General features: G+C 47.3%; 2 protein-coding genes across 4 annotated transcripts in view; one reads left to right on the forward strand and one right to left on the reverse strand.

Moving 5' to 3' along the window:
• The window catches only part of SAMD11 (sterile alpha motif domain containing 11), a 141,638-nt gene extending 127,492 nt beyond the window's left edge, over window positions 1–14,146 (forward strand). For 2 of the 3 annotated variants that reach the window (XM_089534258.1, XM_089534259.1), the window contains 4 exons: window positions 747–1,447; window positions 7,536–7,660; window positions 10,648–10,758; window positions 12,514–14,146. In XM_089534258.1, coding sequence (XP_089390384.1) covers window positions 747–1,447; window positions 7,536–7,660; window positions 10,648–10,758; window positions 12,514–12,762 — 1,186 coding nt within the window. In that variant the 3' untranslated portion in view covers window positions 12,763–14,146. The remainder of the gene's footprint in view (window positions 1–746; window positions 1,448–7,535; window positions 7,661–10,647; window positions 10,759–12,513) is intronic. The other variant, XM_089534260.1, reaches the window with a different exon arrangement.
• Window positions 14,147–15,216: 1,070 nt separating this feature from the next.
• The window catches only part of NOC2L (NOC2 like nucleolar associated transcriptional repressor), a 50,601-nt gene continuing 45,735 nt past the window's right edge, over window positions 15,217–20,082 (reverse strand). The window contains exons 18-19 of the mRNA XM_089534261.1: window positions 18,732–18,872; window positions 15,217–15,838 (exon numbers count right to left, since the gene is read on the reverse strand). Coding sequence (XP_089390387.1) covers window positions 15,708–15,838; window positions 18,732–18,872 — 272 coding nt within the window. The 3' untranslated portion in view covers window positions 15,217–15,707. The remainder of the gene's footprint in view (window positions 15,839–18,731; window positions 18,873–20,082) is intronic.

A 20,082-nucleotide genomic window follows, 5' to 3' on the forward strand; every position in this document is an offset into this window, starting at 1 on the left:
GTGCCAGACACATTATTATCATTCTGTTCCAGTGGCTCTCTCCTGGACAGCTTCTCTCCCCTCAAGCGGGGGAGATGGGAGATTGGGAAGGCTGCCTGGGAGCCGGGTGTTTTGGAAAGCATGGTGATTTGACTGGATTTGCCCACTCTCCCTCCCATGCTTGGCCTCCTCCCCACTAGAAGCGGGAAGAGGAGAAGCTGAAATGAGGAGGTCAGGGTGTTTGGAGGTAGGGAAGGGGTTACGGAATGAGAATGATACAAGACTCTTGCAATAAAACACACACACACACACACCCCACTGGCTCCATGGCCAGGAAAGAGTGAAATGCCCCAAAATGTGCAACAAGTATGGGACAAATGTGGGTCTTGACTTTAGGTCAGAGAACCATAGAGTTGGAAGAGACCCCAAGGGCCACCCAATTCAATTCCCTGCCATGCAGAAACTCACAACCAAAGCACCCCTGACAAGGCCCTCCAGCCTCTGTTTAAAAACCTCCAAAAACAGGGACTCCACTACTCTCCGAGGGAGTGTGTTCCACTGTGGAACAGCTCTTTCTGTCTGGACGTTCCTCCTAAAGTTGAGGTGGAATCTCTTTTCTTATAGTTTGAATCCATTGTTCCGTGTCCTGTTCCCTGGAGCAGCAGAAAACAAGCTTGCTCCATCCTCAATATGACACCCCTTAAGGGCAAATACTTAAGCAGGTCTCTTGACTCCTTCTCAAGTGCAACTTTCTAATTTTTGTTCAGGCTTGAAATGTCAGCAGAGATCATTCGGCAGAAGGAACTGGAAAACCTCCATCGGCAGCGGCTACTGGCCGGAGACCCGATGAGCTTGCACCCAGGCCTGCCGCCAGACCACCCGGCTTTGCGCAATGTCCACGATATCCCTGATGGACACCTGCTTAGGGATGAGCTCTCCCGAAGGAACGCTATGTTGGTGCTCCGGCACAACAACACTCCGCTGTTGTCGCTCAACCACCACGGAGTGCCCAGCGCCTCCACTACTCCTCCCAAAGAGCAGGGGAGCAGGAGAGGGAGCCGGAAGTCTGTGCACCACCGGACCGAAGCCCCAGGCCAGAGCGAATCCAAAGAACTGTCCGACAGCCGCCCCCCTGACGGCAATGACGAAGAGATGAAGGACTCGGAAAGTGACGCTGACACGAACGAGGAGAAGCTGGATAGCCTGAAGGCTGAGAGCAGTAGCTCAGCCGGTGAACTCAAAGAGTGTAAAGAGATGGCTAAAACCTGCGATGGCACCAAAGAACTGAGTGAATTATCTGCCGGCCAAAATGCCCACTGTAGCTCTTCCAGTGCCGAGTCACCCAGCCATCTCCTGGCCCCAGCCATCAACAAAACGGAGGCAAAATACCTCCCTCCAGCTTCACTTCCACCACCTCAACCGCTGCCATTCGGATTTCCGTACACCATGAGCCCCTATTTCCACGCAGGTAGGTGAGAGCGACAAAGTAAGAATGCTAACATGCTTCATTGTGGCAGCTGAATTCCTGGTGGAACCAGGCATTGGGGTTTTGCAAAGTCCAAAATATGAAACAAAATCCTTTCTCTCTCCCTTTCTTGCCCTTACCGTCTTTTAAATACAACAGGTTTCTTCATTTTCAATGTACCTCAGCCAGAGCTGATCAGGTCTGGTTCTCCTCCTCACATAAAAAGTACATAGAGAGATCTTGTAGCACCTTTGAGACTCACTGGAAGAAAGAAATTGGTGGCATGAGCTTTCATAGACTTCAATCTACTTCCTCAGATGCATCTCAGATGCATCAGATGCTAATGCACTTTGCCATTGTTATTGTTTGCCTTCAAGTCACTTCTGACTTATGGCAACCCTAAGATGACCCTTATCACGGAGTTTTCTTGGTAAGATTGTTCAGAGGAGGTTTGCTGTTGCCTTCCCCTGAGGCTGAGAGAGTGTGACTTGCCCAAGGTCTGCCAGTGAGTTTCACGGCTGAGCTGGGAATTGAACCCAAGTCTTCTGAGATGTAGTCCAACACTCAAACCACAGTGCTACCTTGGCCATCTATATCTACAGACTGATTCAAAAAGAATGGTGGAAATGATGCCGTTCCTATGTGATTTTGCACCATTCATTTTGACTCACCCTATATATCTATATTTAACTTAGGGGGGTGAGATAATTTAACCATCCATGTCACAGATGCATCAATGTGAGTGCTCTATCTGCCATAAGTGCAAGAGTGTGTAATGGTCAGGATGGAGAACAGTTGGATTTGACTGATTTGCCCCTATTTCTGGGAAGCGAACCAGAGTCTGTCTTGTTGTTGTTTTGTGGTCCATTTTAATCATATGAGTTTTAATTGATTAAATCTGTATGTGGGTCAAAATAATACATCTGGAAATAGCTACGTCCTTTTTTGAAAGGAAAAAAGATGACGCACACTTGGGTTTGAGGAGGCCGTGTCTTGGAAGACGTCTTCCCACTCTCTTTGCAGAAGGGAATACCTGTTTTAAATTAGTGCTTGCCATCTGCAGCTTTTATAATGTACTTGTATCGAAAACATTGTTAAAGCTAAACATCTTTTCACTGACTCATTGGAGCACTTAAGCATTTGCAGCCGTAGTAGTTTTGTAATAGGTAGTGATGGTTGTGCACACGTCTTTCTCCCCTCCCCAGTCTTGGGCCAAACTTGAAAACACAAGTCAGGCTCTGAAATACCCCTATTACAACTATATATACAGTAGGTCCTTAGTATCCGCTGGGGTTTGGTACCAGGATACCCCATGGGTACCAAAATCCGTGGATGCTCAAGTCCCATTAAATACAGTGGCATAGTAAAATGGTGCCCCTTAGATCAAATGGTAAAATCAAGGTTTGCTTTTTGGAACTTACTGTTCAACTCAACTCCTAGAAGCCCCAACCAACTTGCTGTCAGGAATTCTGGGAACTGAAGTCCGAAACATCTGGGTGACCAAAGATTGGGAATCACTGCCTTAGTCCATCCCAGGAGCACCTAAAAGAAGCACCAACTCCTTCTACTCTGTCCACCATGGCTCCGCTTCTGACCTTCTTGGATGCCTGGGATGGAAAAGCACAAACAGTGATGCCTGCCAGAACTTTGTAAGTTCTTTGGCATCATTTCCCTTAGCTTCGTCCTTTATATCCGGTTACATGCCTCTAAGTTTTACCCTCGACTTATCCATGGGTCAGATCAAAATCTGTAATTTTGGCCCCCAAACCTGCCCTAGACTTATACATGAAGGCAATGTGTAGTCAAATATATATGGTATATGTATATTTTCAGATATTGGATTCATGGATAACTAATCGGTGGATACAGACTGTAAGTTATAAAAAGGCATGTAGCATTTGATGTGAATCAAGGTGTATAAAGCCATTAATATGGGTAGGATCTTTGGAACCTCTCTAGGCCATTGGTTCCAAATCGCTCTCACTGTCGAGAAGTCCCTTCTCAAGTTCAAAACCATTGCTGCTAGAACCACTGATGCAGCTGCAGTCCTTTTTCCTTTTCCCTTTTTTAAAATCAGCAAGATGACACCCGACTTGGGGAAGTTTTTGGATTACACAGTGGGCTTATGTGAAGTTCCTCTCCACTGGATTCCTGGTGTCTGAATGCATGCAACAGCTGCCGTGCAAAAAGAAAAGTGCTTCACTTGACAGAAGGTGATACAGCCGTTCTGTGACAAGGACTTGTTCTCACATGCTGGCCCTTGCATCGTGTCGCCGCCGTCCTGTGCGCTTACATCGATTTGCATTTGAGGCCTTGCCACGGCGCCGGGCGAAACTGAGATAAATAAGGCCGCGGAGATCCAGATAACAGCAGCCGGGGCGGATGGAAAGGGAGAGATATAATATCCGCACATGATCCGAGAAGACTCCGAAAGAGCCTGGCCTTGTTCCAGGGAAGAAAGGAGGAGGGAGAAAGGCTGGCTCCTCCGGCACTTTGGAGGCGGAGAAGCATTTTCCATCCCCAGTGACAGAAAATTATCGATGCGCCTGGGTCGATTTCTCCGAGCTGCCTTATGAAAACCTGGCCGCTGCCAAATGACCTCATCTTGTTGGGGTTTTGGCCGCAGCGCTCCCTTCCCCACGCTGCTGTCCTCTGGAAAAGGTGAAGGATGGACTGGCGAGAGGCTAAAATCTTCCTATTGATCGGCAGTCTGGAGAGCAATTAACGCCAGCCTCCCAGGGCCATTCCATGACCCTTGGCTCTCTGCAGAAAAAGAGAGGCAGGGAGAATAACCAGATGGATTCAGACCCATCAGCTTGGGTCAGAGGCAAGGAACATGTAGAATAGTATGTCCAGTTCTGGGCACCACAATTTGAAATGGGTGTTGAACATGCTGGAGCATGTCCAAAGGAGGGCGACTAAAACGGCGAAAGGTCTGGAAACCATGCCCTACGACTTAGGGAGCTGGGCAGGTTTATCGTGGAGAAGAGAAGGTTAAGAGGTTAATATTAAATATTAAATAATTATTACATTTTAAATTTAAATTATTAAATGAGAGGTAAATATTAAAAAGTATTTAAGCCCTGTTTAAATAATTGAAAGGGTGTCACTCTGAGGATGGAGCAAGCTTGTTTTCTGCTGCTCCAGAGAATAGGACCCGGAGTAATGGATGCAAGGGACAAGAAAGGAGATTCTAGCTCAACATTAGGAGGGACTTCCTAACAGTAAGGGCTGTTTGACAGTGGGACACACTCCCTCGTAGTGGAGTCTCCTTCCTTGGAGGTCTTTAAGCAGAGGCTGGATGGCCATCTGTCAATGGGGATGCTTTGATTGAGAGTTCCTGCATGGCAGAATGGGGATGGACTGGATGGCCCTTGCGGTCCCTTCCTACTCTGTGATTCTATGATTAGGAACAGGTTGCTATCCATGACTTATTTTGGCTTCTTGACCCAATATAGGTGGAGTGAGATTAAGACAAGGGCGGCCATTGGGATCTTACTGGCAGTGTAAGATGAAGCTAGGGAAAAGTTTGAGGCTCTGCCATAGAATCATAGTCCTCCTAGGGAATTGAACCATTCCTTTCATTTCTCTGGATGTATCCATTCTGCAGGCCCCTGGGCCTGGTTTCCCTGCAGAGAATCCTAGGGAATCATAATTTCAGCCAAGGAAGCATCTGGACTTGGTTGGTCCTTCTAGACATAAGACCATCATATAGGATGTAGGTGCATCCAGAGTTTGAAAAAATTGCTGCCCATGCAATTCACTGCCAGAAGCTGTCTTTGAAAGGACTGGACAAATACATGGAAGATAGGCCTATCTAAGTGACCATGTTGGCTACAGATACCTCTCGACGCCTATCTCTGGAGATCCCAAGCTGGAGGTTGCTGTTGGTCTCATGTTCTTCTGGTGGGATTCCCACAGGCTTCTGGTTTAGGTAGTATGGGAACTGAGTGCTAGATAGCTGGACCTCTGGCCTAATCCAGCATAGCTCTTCATATACTCTTACGTAGTGTTCTTGCTTCTTAGGATTTAAGGTACCTGCCCACAAGCCTAGCTAAAGTCCCAGGGAGCCCTCCTTATGAGCATCTTGCGTCGCTCTTTCTGGTGGGCTCCCCACATTTGGAAACTGCCAATGAAGTGCTTAAATTCCACACACCCAACACACACACACACCCCAGACAGCCACCAGCTCCGAAATATGGACACTGTGCAGTGTTTGTGTGTGTGTGTGTTTCCTGATGGTAGGGAGAAAGGAAGGGAAGATGAGCTTTCTTTTGGCAGTGCCTGTGGCTGTGTGGAAAACACTTGCGGATTCTTACAGGAGGTGGGATTTTGCATTACTAAGGAATGAAACAACATTCAGGCATCTAACATCTCCGATTGTTTTTTCCCCCTCCTGTTTGGTTTCTAACATTTTTTGCCTGATCAAGAAGCCCATGGAGCTTCGAAAGCTTGCAACAAGCATATTTGTGCCTTTTGGTTGGCCAATAAAGGTATGATGGGTTTTTGTTTGAATAACATAGACGAGTGGTTCCCAAACTTTGGTCCTCCAGAGCCTTTGGACTTCAGTTCTCGGAAGCCCTAGCCAGCTTGGCCAACAGTAAAGCATTCTGGGAGCTGAAGTCCAAAACATCTGGAGGACCAAAGTTTGGGAACCACTGACGTATACGGCAATTGTGCATTCCAGCCCAAAGCAATAGGCTGTGACTTGTCTCTGGTGCCATGAAGTGGTTGCATTTGGACTGTAGCACTGGCTCTGTGGATGCAGAGAGCGTTCATGCTGATCGGGAGCCAAAGAGTCGAGGCTGAAGGCCGCCAGCCAAACGGAGGAGGTGGTGGCGGCGGCCGAGGCTCCGTTCCCGACAGCAATGCCGAGCTGCTATCCTTGGCCTGCCTCAGGAAGGAGGAAGTGCATAATTTGAAATCAGTTGGCTGTGGCTGCCAGGTCCCCTCCGAGGAGATGGAGGAGACGCTTGCTTCGGCTGCAGATGGAGGCGTCTTGCTGGAGCCTCGGCTGCGCCTGGAATAATTGAGTTCGATTCCGCTTCCTCTGTTTACCAAGTCACAGTTGCTCTTCCAAAAGCGGAGGGGAGGTTTGGGGGAGAGAGAAAAACCGCTCCCTAGTTTTTGGCACAAGCTGCGCCTGGTTGCCAGAAAGGAAAAACCCAAAGTCAGGATCTTGGTTCAGGCTCATACCACTTAGGTAGTCTTCTGTCGTCTCTTTGCTCACTGGGAGTTGGGCGCTAGGCCTGCGGAAGCCTTTTGAATTTTACAGGAGTCCATGTTTCACTGATGAAGAGTTCTGTTGAAGCTGAACATTGATATACTTTTATCATTAAGCCGGTTCTTTAGTAACACTCATGTCCCCTGTTTCCCATCTTTTCTCTTTGTGACCACTTGGACATTGGCTGCCATTTCCCTTAGAGGCATCCCAGTTAGATGCCCAGATTTCATGCCGTACATGAAAGTCTTTGACTTCACATAAAACAGATTTTGTTTCTGAGAGGTGTTGTGAGAACACATATGTGAATGTGTACAAGGGAGAAGAACAGAGAAAGAGTTTGTGTCTGTATGCATGCATATGCCAGCAATTTAGTCACCCGGGGTTTTCCAGATTTATAATGCTTGTTTCCCAAGGATCAGTTGGAAAGGCGAGGGAAACCAGACTTTCCTAGTATTCATTGGTATTCTGAGCACACTGTTGGAGCTGGATGGAGACCCTCCTGGGCCAGCTGTTCTTTTGGTTGCTGCCCTTGTAGGGTTTCCTTCCTCCCTCCTTCCACTGCAGCTGGAGAACATTAAACCCCTTGAAGACATTACTAGGCAAGGGCACCCCTTGAAAATCCCCAAACCCCTCCCCTGGCTCAAAGGCTCTCGCCTCCTTCTCCTCCAAGGTGAGGCACCTGCAAGAGGTTGCAGCCTGGAGATTGACCCTGGCTGGTGTTGAAACAGACAGTTCATTCAAGATGGATGTGCGGCTGGAGGGTGAGGCTGGGATGGCAAGGCCCTGCCTGCCCACATCTATGTGTGCGTGTGATTTACGGTTGCTTTCCAATCTCTAAACCCTTTTCCTTCTCTGCGTTCCTTTCAGGCACGATGGGAGGTCTCTTTTTGGATGGCGAGGAGAGCCCAGCCCTGGAGGATGTCAGCAAGTGGACGGTGGAAGACGTCTGCAGCTTTGTGGGTGGCTTGTCTGGCTGCGCAGAATACACTCAGGTACGTTCTGGGCTGCTTCCAAATACTCCGGGGAGGAAGGGGAGGGAAAACTCCATGGACCTGGTTTCCATTTGCTTCCAAGTCATCCACAAAGCCAAGAGCTCGGTTTTTCTCTTCCCCACCCATAAACACCCCTTTTAAAGAGGAAAAAACAAGACCAAATGTACACTCTTGGCTGTTTTGATTTCTGAGAAGCAGATGAAATGAGGTTAGCAAATCCAGAAGGTCATTGCACAACTAGTGTGTGGTTAAAAAGAAATGCACAAAGGCTTTGACCTAAAAATTGGCCCCCATATTTTTGTTCTGCAAAATCCTTCCCCAGTCAGTTCCATATTGGAGCCCCGAAGAAGGAGGTAGTGGCCACATCCTAACACAAGGTTTGAAAAAAGGACATTAGCAATAACCCCCAGTTGTGCATTATGTTGTGTGCCTTCAAGCTGTTTCCAACTTAGGGCGACACTAAGACGAACCTATCATGGGGTTTTCTTGGCAAGATTTTTCAGAGGAGGTTTACCTTTGCCTTCCCCTGAGGCTGAGAGAGTGTGACTTGCCCAAGGCTTCCCAGTGAGTTTCATGGCTGAGCAGGGAATCGAACCCTGGTCTCCAGAGTCGTAGTCCAACGCTCAAACCATTGTGCCATATTTCACCAACATGTACAAGGGCTGTTAACTTTTCATCAGGTCACAATACTTGAGTATTGTTTCATCACTAACATTTATCAAGTTCTGGTCAAGACCAAGAAAACAAACAGGACTATTTTCTTATAGGAAGACAAAGTGACTAACCTGGAGGAGGACCAAGATGGAATTGGTGGGAATGGCGTTCATTTCATTTGGTTGGTTAGAAAATACAATTGCATAACAGTCATATATATATGATAGATATATATATAGATTGTCTCCTCCAAAGACAATCCAGCTGAGCAAAGCATGTCTAGGATGTATGTAGAGAGATCTTGTAGCACCTTTGAGACTAACTAAAGAAAGAAGTTGGCAGCATGAACTTTCATAGACTTAAGTCGACTTCCTCAGATGCATTTGGAGGAAGCAGATTTAACCCACAAAAAAATATGGATGCCGGCCATGAAAGCCTTCGGCTTCGCAATCCAAACATGGCAAGCGATTTTAATACTTGGGGAAGAGATGTACAATAATATCCCAAATCTACAGAACAGTAATACTATTTTTGGGCCCACCAAAATGCACAAAATGCACGTCACAAGCTTTCGAGGCTCTGTTAACATCAGGCAAAGATGTTAAAAATCGCACGGGGAAAAACAAATACATTACGATGACGTTAGTCACAAGGCTGCTCAGTTCAGGTGGTGCTGGAGAGAAACTCAAGAGAAGCAAGTCAATCTGGCATGGAAGGAGTTAAAACGGAATACGGTTCTTTGCTGTCGGCCGGCTCTGTCTTTAATAGGGCTTTTGTTTTGCTTTTTTGGCCTGTGCGAAAGAGCCAGGCCGCCCACCGCTGTGGCTGTTGCCGCTGGGGGAGACCCAACGCTGCGGAGCTCTTTGCCTGCTTTCTCTCCTCCAGAAACCGCAGCTGCTGGGGAGGTCTGGCACAGGGTTGACCTCCGCTCTTGCCAGCCCAAACCTCCCGCCAGAACTCTTGCATTCGACAGGAAGGGGAGGGAAAGCCTCTCAGTACAGACTCTGTATTGAAAACAGCCCTCCATCCCACCCCCTCGGTGCTCAGAGTCCCAGGGACCATCCATCTCTGTCTCCATGGTGCACATTTGGCCATTTAGCTTCAGGGAGGACTGGAACAGAGGGCTTTTGGGCTCCTGCCAGGCCGGCCGGCTGTCTGGCTTAGATGGAAAGAGATCTTGCCTGTTAAGCTCTGCTGGGTTAGAGTCCAGGGATCCAGGCGGTGCTGCGGGTGGGAGATTGTGGCTGTAAAAAGGAGATACAGCTGGTGTGGAGGAGGAGAACGCCACGAGTGAATTCCTTAGTTTTGGAGGAAATGCTTGCAACGGCAGCCCCGTCTGTGTCTGTTCCCGAGTGCCGGATGCGGGTGTCAAGAGGTGAGGCGAGGGGAATGAAGCGACTGAATGCAGCTCTTCACACTGATCATGTTTTAAAATGCTTCCCTACCTGCAAAACAAACACAGCAAGGAGAGGCCTGAGATAGACCTATCCCTCTCCTTTGGTGCGCTCATGCTCTCTTTGAATGTAGCCGCACTGTATGGGTGCATTCAGAAGTGAGAGCTAGCATGGTCTTGAGTTGAGCAACTCTGGAGACCAGGGTTGGCTTGGCTTGATAAGTTTTCTGTGGGTTTTTTGGACTTTGTGGCCATGTTCTGGAAGAGTTTATTCCTGATGTTTCACCTCAACCACAGATGCCGGCAAAGCGTCAGGAATAAATGCTTCCAGAACATGGCCACATTGCCCCAAAACCCCACAAAAAACTATGGATGCTAGCCCTGAAAGCCTTTGACTTCTCATTGGGTGATCTTGGGCAAGTCGCATTCTCTGAGCCTCAGAGGGAAGCAGAGGCCACTCTCTCTTCCGAACAAATCTTGCCAAGAAAAACCCAAGGTAGGTTCAGCTTATCATAAGTCAGAGACAATCTGAAGGCAATGCGAAGTCGAAGGCCCACAACAACAACCAATTCAGAAGTATGTTCCAACCCAACAACCAACTCACTGAAGAGCTAGTCTAGTATTAGTTCTGCAAACATGAATTGTGTAGTCAGTATGTAATTCTGTACTAGCACAGCTTAACTTTCCTAACCCCGATTGTGATGATTCAGGGGCACTAAGAGGTCATAAATCAGAGTTCATTGGTGTTGGGCATATGCCCAAGGAAGACCCTGGCACAGGGCAACTTAAGAAAAGAAGGCTTGCAAAGCTGGCCCAAAGGGAGCCCTCATGCTTTATGTTGATCAGTTGTGTGTCTACAGCTAAAACTCTGAAAAACCTCATAGTATTGGGCAGAATCTTGTTTTTTGACCACACTTCTCTTTTGCTTCTCTGTCGACAGGTCTTCCGGGAGCAGGCCATCGATGGTGAAACACTGCCCCTTTTGACTGAAGAGCACTTACTGAATAACATGGGGCTAAAACTGGGACCAGCATTGAAGATACGGTCACAGGTAAGAGAACTTCAAAGAAAGAAAACCAAACTCTCTAGCATTGCAGTCGATGGCCAGTCTTGAATGTTGGGGTTACATCTTGCTTAGGCTTGCAGGTCAGTTAGCTTTGGACAGTCTGCAAGTGAGGTGGAGTCACAGACAGAGAAGCAGGCCTGGGCTCCCTTTGCTAGAACTGCCACATCTCAGATGCAAGAAATCCCTTCCTTCTTGGTGCAGTCCTACGGTTGTACAGCGGCCTCAAAACAATCTCTGGTCATAAGAGCCATAGGTTGGTATTATACATTCAGCAAAATAAGAGAGAATGCCATTCTAGGTGCTTAATGTTTACCCAGGACATTATGGCTGCAAGATGGAAAGGACTGAAATGGTGGATAGGGATCTGACCAGGCTTTTAAAAGTAGAATGGGCATTAAAGTGCCCTTTTCCTCTTAGAAAGGCTTTCTCAGGCCAGAGCTGGAGAAACGAGGGACTTTGCACATCCCCAAACCCTACATTTCTTTTCCCGACATAATGTTGGCCTTGTTCTTCGTAGCACACTTCATCTGTGGAGTTCAAGGGTTTTAAGGGGAGCCCCCCTGCCTCCTCCGCCTTCCCCAGGGACCCTTGGGATGGAGGCCTGTATTAATCACCTTCCAAAGGGCCTCCGTCTTGCTCTCGCACCTCCGCAGCTGGTTCCTGTTAGGGCTTCAATAAAAACAGGGGCTCACATTTAACCCAAAACAACCAGAGTATTATTCGGTTAGCAAAAGGCGGGGAAGAGGCATTGGTTTTGTTATGATAAAAATCGTTTTAATGTGACCGTTGCAGCATTTCTCCCTTCCCCCTCCAGCACATGAAACCCCCCATCGTCCTTAAACGCGCATCAAAGCTGGGTCGGTGCTCCTGGATTTCTTGCTCCCCCCCCCATTCACCCCACTTTCTTCGTTGAATCAGTTTTATTTCCTGCAGAATTGATCCACGGGGAACAATTGCCCAGAGAACCTTTTTATTAGGCCCCTCGTAAACAGTAAGGGCTGCAGGGAAAGTAATAAAGTTGCCCTTATTGTTTTAACATAATATAACAAATGTATATGGCTGGTAGGTGAAGGAGGCGCGAGGAGAGGGAAGCCAGGGCCTGCGTCAGCAAAGTGCATCTATTCCAGTGATGGCGAACCTTTTCGGGGCCGAGTGCCCAAACTGCAACCCAAAACCCACTTATTTATTGCAAAGTGCCATGTCCCTCTGGCTTTCTAATAACAAGCTCTGGCAAACTCTATGCTGGAGTGACAGCACATGTGCCCACAGAGAGGGCTCTGAGTGCCACCCCTGGCATGCATGCCATAGGTTCGCCATCACTGATCTATTCCACTGTAGGCTGCCTCCAAATGAGACGGGTTTTGCTGTGTACTTTTGTCATGTGTGTTACTTTGTGTTTGATTCGCTGGTCTTCGGCCATAATAAAGTTGTTGTGGAGTCAAAGGCTTTCATGGTCAACATCCATAGGGTTTTTGGGTTGTGTGGCCATGTTCTATAACAGTTTATTCCTGACATTCCTTCTCTGAAGATGCCAGCCACAGATGCTGGCGAAGTCAGAAATAAACTTTTAGAACATGGCCACACAGCCCGAAAAACCCACAAGAAACTATGGATGCCGGCCACAAAAGCCTTCGACTTCAAAGTTCAACGCTGCTTCTAAGGTCTGTGAGCTTTCTTGCCTGTGTGGTTTTTCCATTGCTGCACATTGATGTTGTTTGCCTGTGTGTTCTCCCTCCACAGGTAGCCAAGAGAGTTGGCCGTGTCTTGTATATGGCCAGCTTCCCCATGGCCTTTCCGCTACAGCCGCCTGGCCTGCGACCCACAGATCGGGACCTGCCTCCGGCCGAACTTCGCCCGTCCTCAACCGGAAGCATGGCCTCCTCGCCCTACAACAGCACTCTCCTCCCCAGCAGCCGCATCTCGCCAAAGCAGGAAAACGGAAACCCTTTATTGGCCGGTCTCAATGACGCTGCAAAGCCACCATCTTAACTGCCCCGCTGCCTCTGCCCAAGCCTGGCTCCTCCTGCTTCACCCCTCGAGTCTCTGGAGCTGAAACCTCCAAGCTTCTCCGAACTTCGAGAGCCCAGGTGGTCATTTGATAATAATGCATTCAGCTTTGGGATTTTAAGGTGGTGGTCAGGATGATAGGAGGCAGGGGCATTGAATCCAAAGATTTCTTGGAAGCAATTTGAAGGGAGGTACGATTTTGGGGAGAGGAGGGAAGGAACGTTTGCTTTCTTTCTTTCGCCTTCATGGAATGCAACTTGGAAGAAGGTCCAAGGAGACACTCGGACCCTCTTGTCGCCTTTTCCCTCCCCGGTCCCTCAAACTTGTGAGGAAACCTCTGATCTCCCCTCCATTTTATTTTTTTAACTTGTAAAGAGTTCCTCCTTCAGGGTGTCTATGCATCGCTCACAACTTTTGAAACAATACCAAAGACAGACATGAACTGACCCAGCGCTCGAGTTCCGGTCCATGTTTACTTCCGTTTGGATGGTACGACGCAGCTAGGCTCTGCGGGGTACGCCGTTTTGGCTTTCTTGGCGTTTCTTTGTTTTCTTTAAATTGCATTTTTCAGGGTTTTGCTGCTCCAACGCTGCAGATGGACTGTGAAATCTCCCTGCACAGACTTGTGAAAGAAACCTAATAATAATAATGATTAATGATAATAATAATATAGCGGTAGGGAACAAAGGGGAGAGCAGGAATGCGGAGGCCGAGAGTCTCCCCTCCTCAAACGGTGTGTGTACAGAAATTGTGTGTTCCGTTTTTATTTTGTACGTGGGGAATGTGTGTGTGTGTGCGTGTGTGTGGATATTTTGGAGAGAGGGGTCAAAAGGGAGCTTTGTTGCAGAGGATATGGAGTTGCACATTTTACCTGGCCCTCTTAAGACCAGGTAAGAGGTACCTGAGTTGTGCCCAGTGGGGCTCAGCTTATGCCAGCTGCCAGCCATCCTTGGCCCCCGCCTCACAATTTGTACAGTAGTGGAAAACAATCATGTGATTGACACCTGTCCGTATTTTCTCTCTTTTCTGTTTCAAAACGCCTCCTGCACGTTCTACCTTTTTTCCCCCTTTCGTCCTTTTTGTTTTCTTTGCGTTTTCGAAAAGGGAAAAGGAACCAGAGAAAGACAGCTTTGGTGGGTACCGTAGCTTCTTTTATTATATATTGTAAATGGTAATTATCCGTCACCTCAAAGGCCAATGCTTTCCAGCAAAACGATTTAAATAATAATAAAAAGAAATCACTTAATTTATAAAATGGTTGATCCGCAGGTTGACTGTGTGTTTCCAAGCTTTTAAGGGAAGGCGAGGGTCTTACTTACAATATTTGAAGAATACGGCACAGAAGTGATGAGTGGGTTTCAAAAGGATGTAGATGTGAATCCAGTGCTCTCCAATGTGTCCATTTCCATCCAACAGGAAATCAAAAATGCTTAAATAATATGCATTTTCTATGTCCAAGTCTCTTCCAGGAAAACTATTTGGAAGGCTTACTTAACCATAGCATTTATAAAATGCACACTAGGACCTATTGTTTCAGGAAGGACCAGTTGGCTATGGTTAAGTACCAAATCCTGGTCTGTTTTGCCCTTCACACAATGGAAGAAAGTTGGCTGTTTTAAGTCAGCTGTGCCTATGGTTCTAAAAAGGCAAGGTATACAAAGGCCTTACCATCACAAGCCTACAGTCAATGCCACCTTGGAGAGATCTGTCTCACGTCCTGTGTTCACAAATGACAAAGAGGTTTATGTGCTGCTGCAAAAACCACCTCAGTATGTGGGCAAGTATGAAAACGGATGGCTGCGGGAGTCGGACCAAGATGACCAAGGGTGGTAAAGCCAAGGGTTGGACTGGATGGCCCTTGTGGTCACTTCCAACTCTATGATTCCATGATCTTTCTATTCTGTCCTCATAAATTATCGTGGGCACTAATAAAAACAGAAGAGGGCAGATTCCAAGGGAGAAGGGAGAGCACTTCAAAGTAAACCAGAAAACTAGAAGGGGCAAACCTTTGTGCAACACCTGTTCAAGAAAAGATGAGTATGTAGTGCAGTGGTCCCCAAACTGTGCCCTTTAAGAGACTTTGGACTTCAGCTTCCAGAGGCCTCAGCCATATTGGCCAATAGTCTGGGATTCTGGGAGTTGAAGTCCAAAATCCCCTAAGGAGCACCGTTTGGGGACCACTGATGTAGAGAGATCTTGCAGCACCTTTGAGACTAACTGAAACAAAGAAGTTGGTGGCATAAGCTTTTGTAGACTGAAGTCTGCTAGTTCCTCGGATGTATCCACAAGGTGCTACAAGAGCTCTCTACATACTGATCCAACAGACTAACACAGCTATACCTTTGCATTCAAGGAAAGAGTGTATGCTCTGACCTGGCACCAGGGTAAGATGTGTGTGGGACCTAAACACTCGCAAGAAACCAAACAGACAAAATCTTGGTTTTCCTTTTTTTAATAAAAGCTACAATGCTTTAAAAACAGCTAATTCTTCCACGCAAGGCTTGCATGGTCCCCAGACAAACTGAACTGCAGAGAGGGAAGGATGGTTTGGAGTCTAAAAAAGCCAAACAGGAATCTGAGTGGCAACGGCAGCTTCATCTGCCTCACATTATTTAAGAGGTGAATTTGCAACCGGGCCTTTTATTGCCTCAGCTGAACGGCTTCACAGCCCCCCCCCCTGCCAAACCGCAAATTTTATTGTGCTTCTCCTCCACGCATAAAACGCGGCTGGAGAAGATTTTCGCATTCCAAGTGGTGCCTTGGGGGGCAGCTTCAATGGAGCAACATCTTTCCCACCCCAAGCGCTGCTTCGAAGGGGGGAAGCTGGGTTACCCCCCTCGGCCAGCTCCTACCTTCCCTCAAAAGTCACTTGCGGTTCTCCGCAAGGGAGGAAGGCTCCAGCTGAATGTTTTCCCCGCATGGTGCCGTCACACGTCGTCCTCGTCGGAGAAGTCCAGCTCTTCCACCACATCCTCCGGTCCCTGGGCCAGTTGGCGCAGCTCCGCCTGAGAGATCTGTTTCCGGACTCCTTTGTGCTTGGACCTCTTGGCATCGCTCCCTGCGGAAGGAAGAGAGAAGAGAGGTGCCAATCCTGCCATGCCAGGGTGCAGGGGATAAAGGAAGGTGGCTTACAGAGAGTAGGGGACCCCTGCAATATAAGAAACACAGCAACAGTTCTGCAGTGGAGAACTGCTTAAACCAGTGGTCCCCAAACTGTGCCCTTTAAAGATATTTTGGACTTCAGCTCTCAGAAGCCTCAGCCATGTTGGCCAATAGTATGGGATTCTGGGAGCTGAATCCAAAATCCCTTAAAGAGCACAGTTTGGGGGACCTCTGGTTTAAGCAGTTCTCTCCTCCATCCCATTCCAACTTCCAAATCACTTTCTCATCACAGAAATATAAGGTTTGAAATAACCGCCCTCCCATTTTGGCATTAAGGGTTACCCAAAAGAATGCAATTCTGACAGAGCCTGGAAGGAACTAGAGTACAATAGACCTTGTAGCACCTTTGAGACTAACAGAAAGAAAGAAGTTGGCAGCATGAGCTTTTGCAGACTATACTTTCTCAGTGGATCAAATGCATCTGGGGAAGTAGACCTAAGTCTATGAAAGCTCCTGCTGCCAACTTTTCTTTCTTTCAGTGCATCTTCAAAGGTACTACAAGAACTTACTACATACAGATTCTACAGACTAACATGGCTATATCCTTGAGTCTGGAGTATGAAGTACATGTTCCCCCCAAAGTAATGGTCTCAAGTGTTGCTGTATATTACTTACTTCTGAACTCTATTACTAACATTGCTTCTTCAGTAATGAACTACATTGCCATTACACTTTAAGAAAGGATAACTACAGCCCTCTTTACCCATATTGAGAGCCAGCATGAGTGTGGGAATATGGCTCTGGACACCAGGATTCAAATCCCAGTGGGGCTGTGGAGACACACAGGGCAGGTCACACTCTCTCAGCCTCGGGGGATGGCTGGAGCCCTTTGTATGTGACCTAAGACACTGTTCTCATGCAGAGCTCAGAAGTGATGAGTTACAAGCAGCACCCTTTATTTGCAAAGAGATTACAAGTTACTGGGTAGTGGTTCCTACTTAATTAAAGTAACATCAAGGGTATATTTGAGTGGAATTTCTCAGCTTTTGTGGCAGTCGCTTATCAATTGAAGAAACTGACCAAGAAAACCCTGTGATAGATTCATCTTAGGGTCACTGTAAGTCGGAAAGGCTTGAAGGCACACAACAACAACAACAACAACAAACCCTCCTCTAGCAGATGAACCAACATTGCAGTTGCTTTTATAGTTCTAGGGGTGGAGGATAACTAACACATAATTCAAGGGCTGTCTTATACTACTTCATCATGATCTACAGATACAAAAAGGAGGTGGACTGGAGGAGAGAGTTTTGTACTACAGCCTGATTTTTCAAAAAGGTAACCAAAAGCACTACAAGTCCCAATTCAAGCAAAGACACACACACACAAGGAAAGCCCTCTGCAAAATGCCCTGGAAAAGAGGACTGATGGAGCATTCAGTGTGAATGCACACCAAGGCGTTGAGGGAAGGAGCTTCTCTGCCTTGCCAGGCCGGCAGCCGCTAAGAAATGGCTCTGAGATGTGGTGAGGAAATGGTGCCAAGTGTTCACAGCCATCTTCGGCTCTCGTCTCCGCTGCTCATCTATTCTGGGCAACAGCAGAGGGGCTCATGTGCCAACCCTCTGCCATCTGCCACAGTGACTCACTCAGTGGGCTGCGCGTGGCTCTCCCTCCCTCTCATTTTCGCTTGAAATCTGGCCAGGGGCAAAATCAGGCTGAAGAAAGGGAGGTGGGAGGAAGGCAGTGGGCACCCCACTTCCAAAACACACACTCCAACACAAACACCACTACTAAGACACATGCCCTTAAATGCAAATGCACACAAGTGACTTTATTCTGCTGGAACTGTGTTGTTCTCTCTTTAAAGCCAAGCCAAAATGACCCCTGCAGATGCCACCCCCCTTGGTTCTGTCTGAAGTCCCAGCTGGCCCTCAATGTGCCCATCCATCACCTTTCCAAGATCACATGGCTGGCATCCTCTCAGCCAGTTTGGTCCAAGTCAAAAAGGCAGAGTTGCTGCCCCGTCCCAGAGCAAGTTGGCACCCAACGCTCCATTTCTGAGGGCCAGCTGCCTCCCTCGGAGGAAATGCCAGGAGGAGGGAGCACCACAACAGGGTCCAAGTCACACTGGCTAGCAATGGCATTAGAAACTGAGCAGCTGCTGCCTGTGACAATGGCTAAACCCTCTGACTATCTCAAGGGAGTTTAACATCAGAGCCAAGCTTGGAAAGCCACTTTTGACAATCGTTCCCATTCTCTGCCAGTGTTTTCATTATGATGCTCAAAAACTAGTTTGTTCTGTTCATTCTATTCACCACCAGTTGTTAAGAGACTGGCACAAAAGCTAAGAAATTCCACTCAAATATATCCCTGAAGTTACTTTGAATTGAGTAGGAATGACCCTGAAAGTAACTTTTAACCTCTTTGCAAGTGAGGAGTGCTGTTTGTAACCCATCGCTTCTGAGCTCCGCATGAGAACAGTGCTTCGGGTCACATACTCTTCCATACAAAGGGCTCCAAAAGAACAAGGAAGGATCCTCAAATATCAAAGTTAACCACTGCAATGTTTGAAGGCTGAGACCTCCCAGTTCTCCCTTTCCCTATACCATTATTTGACCCCATTATTTTATATGGAGATAGAACTCATGTGTTTTGTGCGTTGTGGTTGGCCGATAAAGTTATCGCTCTTTCCTACAGAGAACTGTGTTTCCAGAACAATCTGCTTTGATCACTCAACTCTGCTCTTCTGACTTCATGACAGGGGTCAGCAACATGTAAACAAGGACCTAAGTAACACCACACAAACACAAAGTTGTTACCCCATCCAGCTAGAACTAAACCCTTCTTACCATCTGAATCACTCCAGTTCTCTTCCTCTTCGTCGTCCTCATCCTCCACTTCATATTCTCCATCATCGTCGTCTTCCTCCTCCTCTTCACTGCTGCCGAACGAAGCGCTGTCTAAGCTGCCCTTCTTGGCCTTTGATTTCTCTGCGTCAAAGAACAGAAATGAAAAGCCGATTTAGAAAGACAGGCTTCAGTCACTCGCAGGCAAGAAAACACAGCACAAAGAAACCCCAAATTTAGCCTACATGGAGCTGCAAGTTGCCAAAGAAAAAGAGAGCTGCACAAATTGGTCCGACCATAAATTGGCATAACCATGAACATATGTTGAAGAACTGTTTAGGAAGTGGAAGACCCCTTTCTTTAACATAAATGGCCTTATACAGTGGAGTACAAGTCATATCACAGCCGCAGCGGGAGGCAGGGGTGGGTTCACACATTTTAAACCAGCTTCAGATTGGAAAAGCGGAGAAACTGTTGTGACAGACAGGAATGGTGACAGGCTTGGCGGAACTAAAATTGGATTTGCAAGGAATCATCATAATCGCAGTCCACCAAAAGTACCACTTACTATGCAACACACCATTAAGAATGAGCATCCCTATATTGCACCCTGGAGTGGCTGGAGAGAGGACACTTGGAGGACTGAGGCAGTGAATCAACAACTCTGTTCGAGGCTGAGCTGAGATGTGTATTGGGGGTCTTCCCTTGCTTATGCTCCAGACCCACTACACTCTGCAAGCCATTGGGGCACACATTTTTTATAAGGTACACTCCTAATTGGGGCCAAATACCCTACAGCAGTGGTCCCCAAACTCTGCTCTTTAAGGGATTTGGGACGTCAGCTCCCAGAATCCCAGACTATTGGCCAACATGGCTGAAACCTCTGGGAGCTGAAGTCCAAGACCTCTTAAAGGGCACATTTTGGGGACCACTGCCCTACAGGCACCGGATACTGTCTGACTTTAGAAGCTAAGTAGGATCAGCCCTGGTTAGTACTTGGATAAGAGATGTGACAACAAATGCCATGTGCTGGAGGCTATATTTCAGAGGAAGGAAATGACAGTCAGTTAGTCATAACTTATTATGGTCCATAGATCCAAAGTTTACACATTCAATGAACGTATCATCCAATTCCCCCAAATAAAAATTGCCCACAATAATACAATCACGGAAGTTGCTAAATCTGTCTAACTCCACTCTAATTATTCTTTTATACTTTTCAGGTTCTAATCCTAGTTGCAAACCACCTCTGAGTATTCCTTGCCTAAGAAGTCTATGAAATTCATGGGGTTGCCATAAGTCAACACTCCTCCCATGCAACCATTAGACTACCCTTTTCCAGTTTAACCAGCCC

This window comes from Sceloporus occidentalis, unplaced genomic scaffold, assembly GCF_023333645.1.
Source record: "Sceloporus occidentalis isolate IW3139 unplaced genomic scaffold, rSceOcc1.0.p SCAF_8, whole genome shotgun sequence".
Taxonomy (NCBI): Eukaryota; Metazoa; Chordata; class Lepidosauria; order Squamata; family Phrynosomatidae; genus Sceloporus; species Sceloporus occidentalis.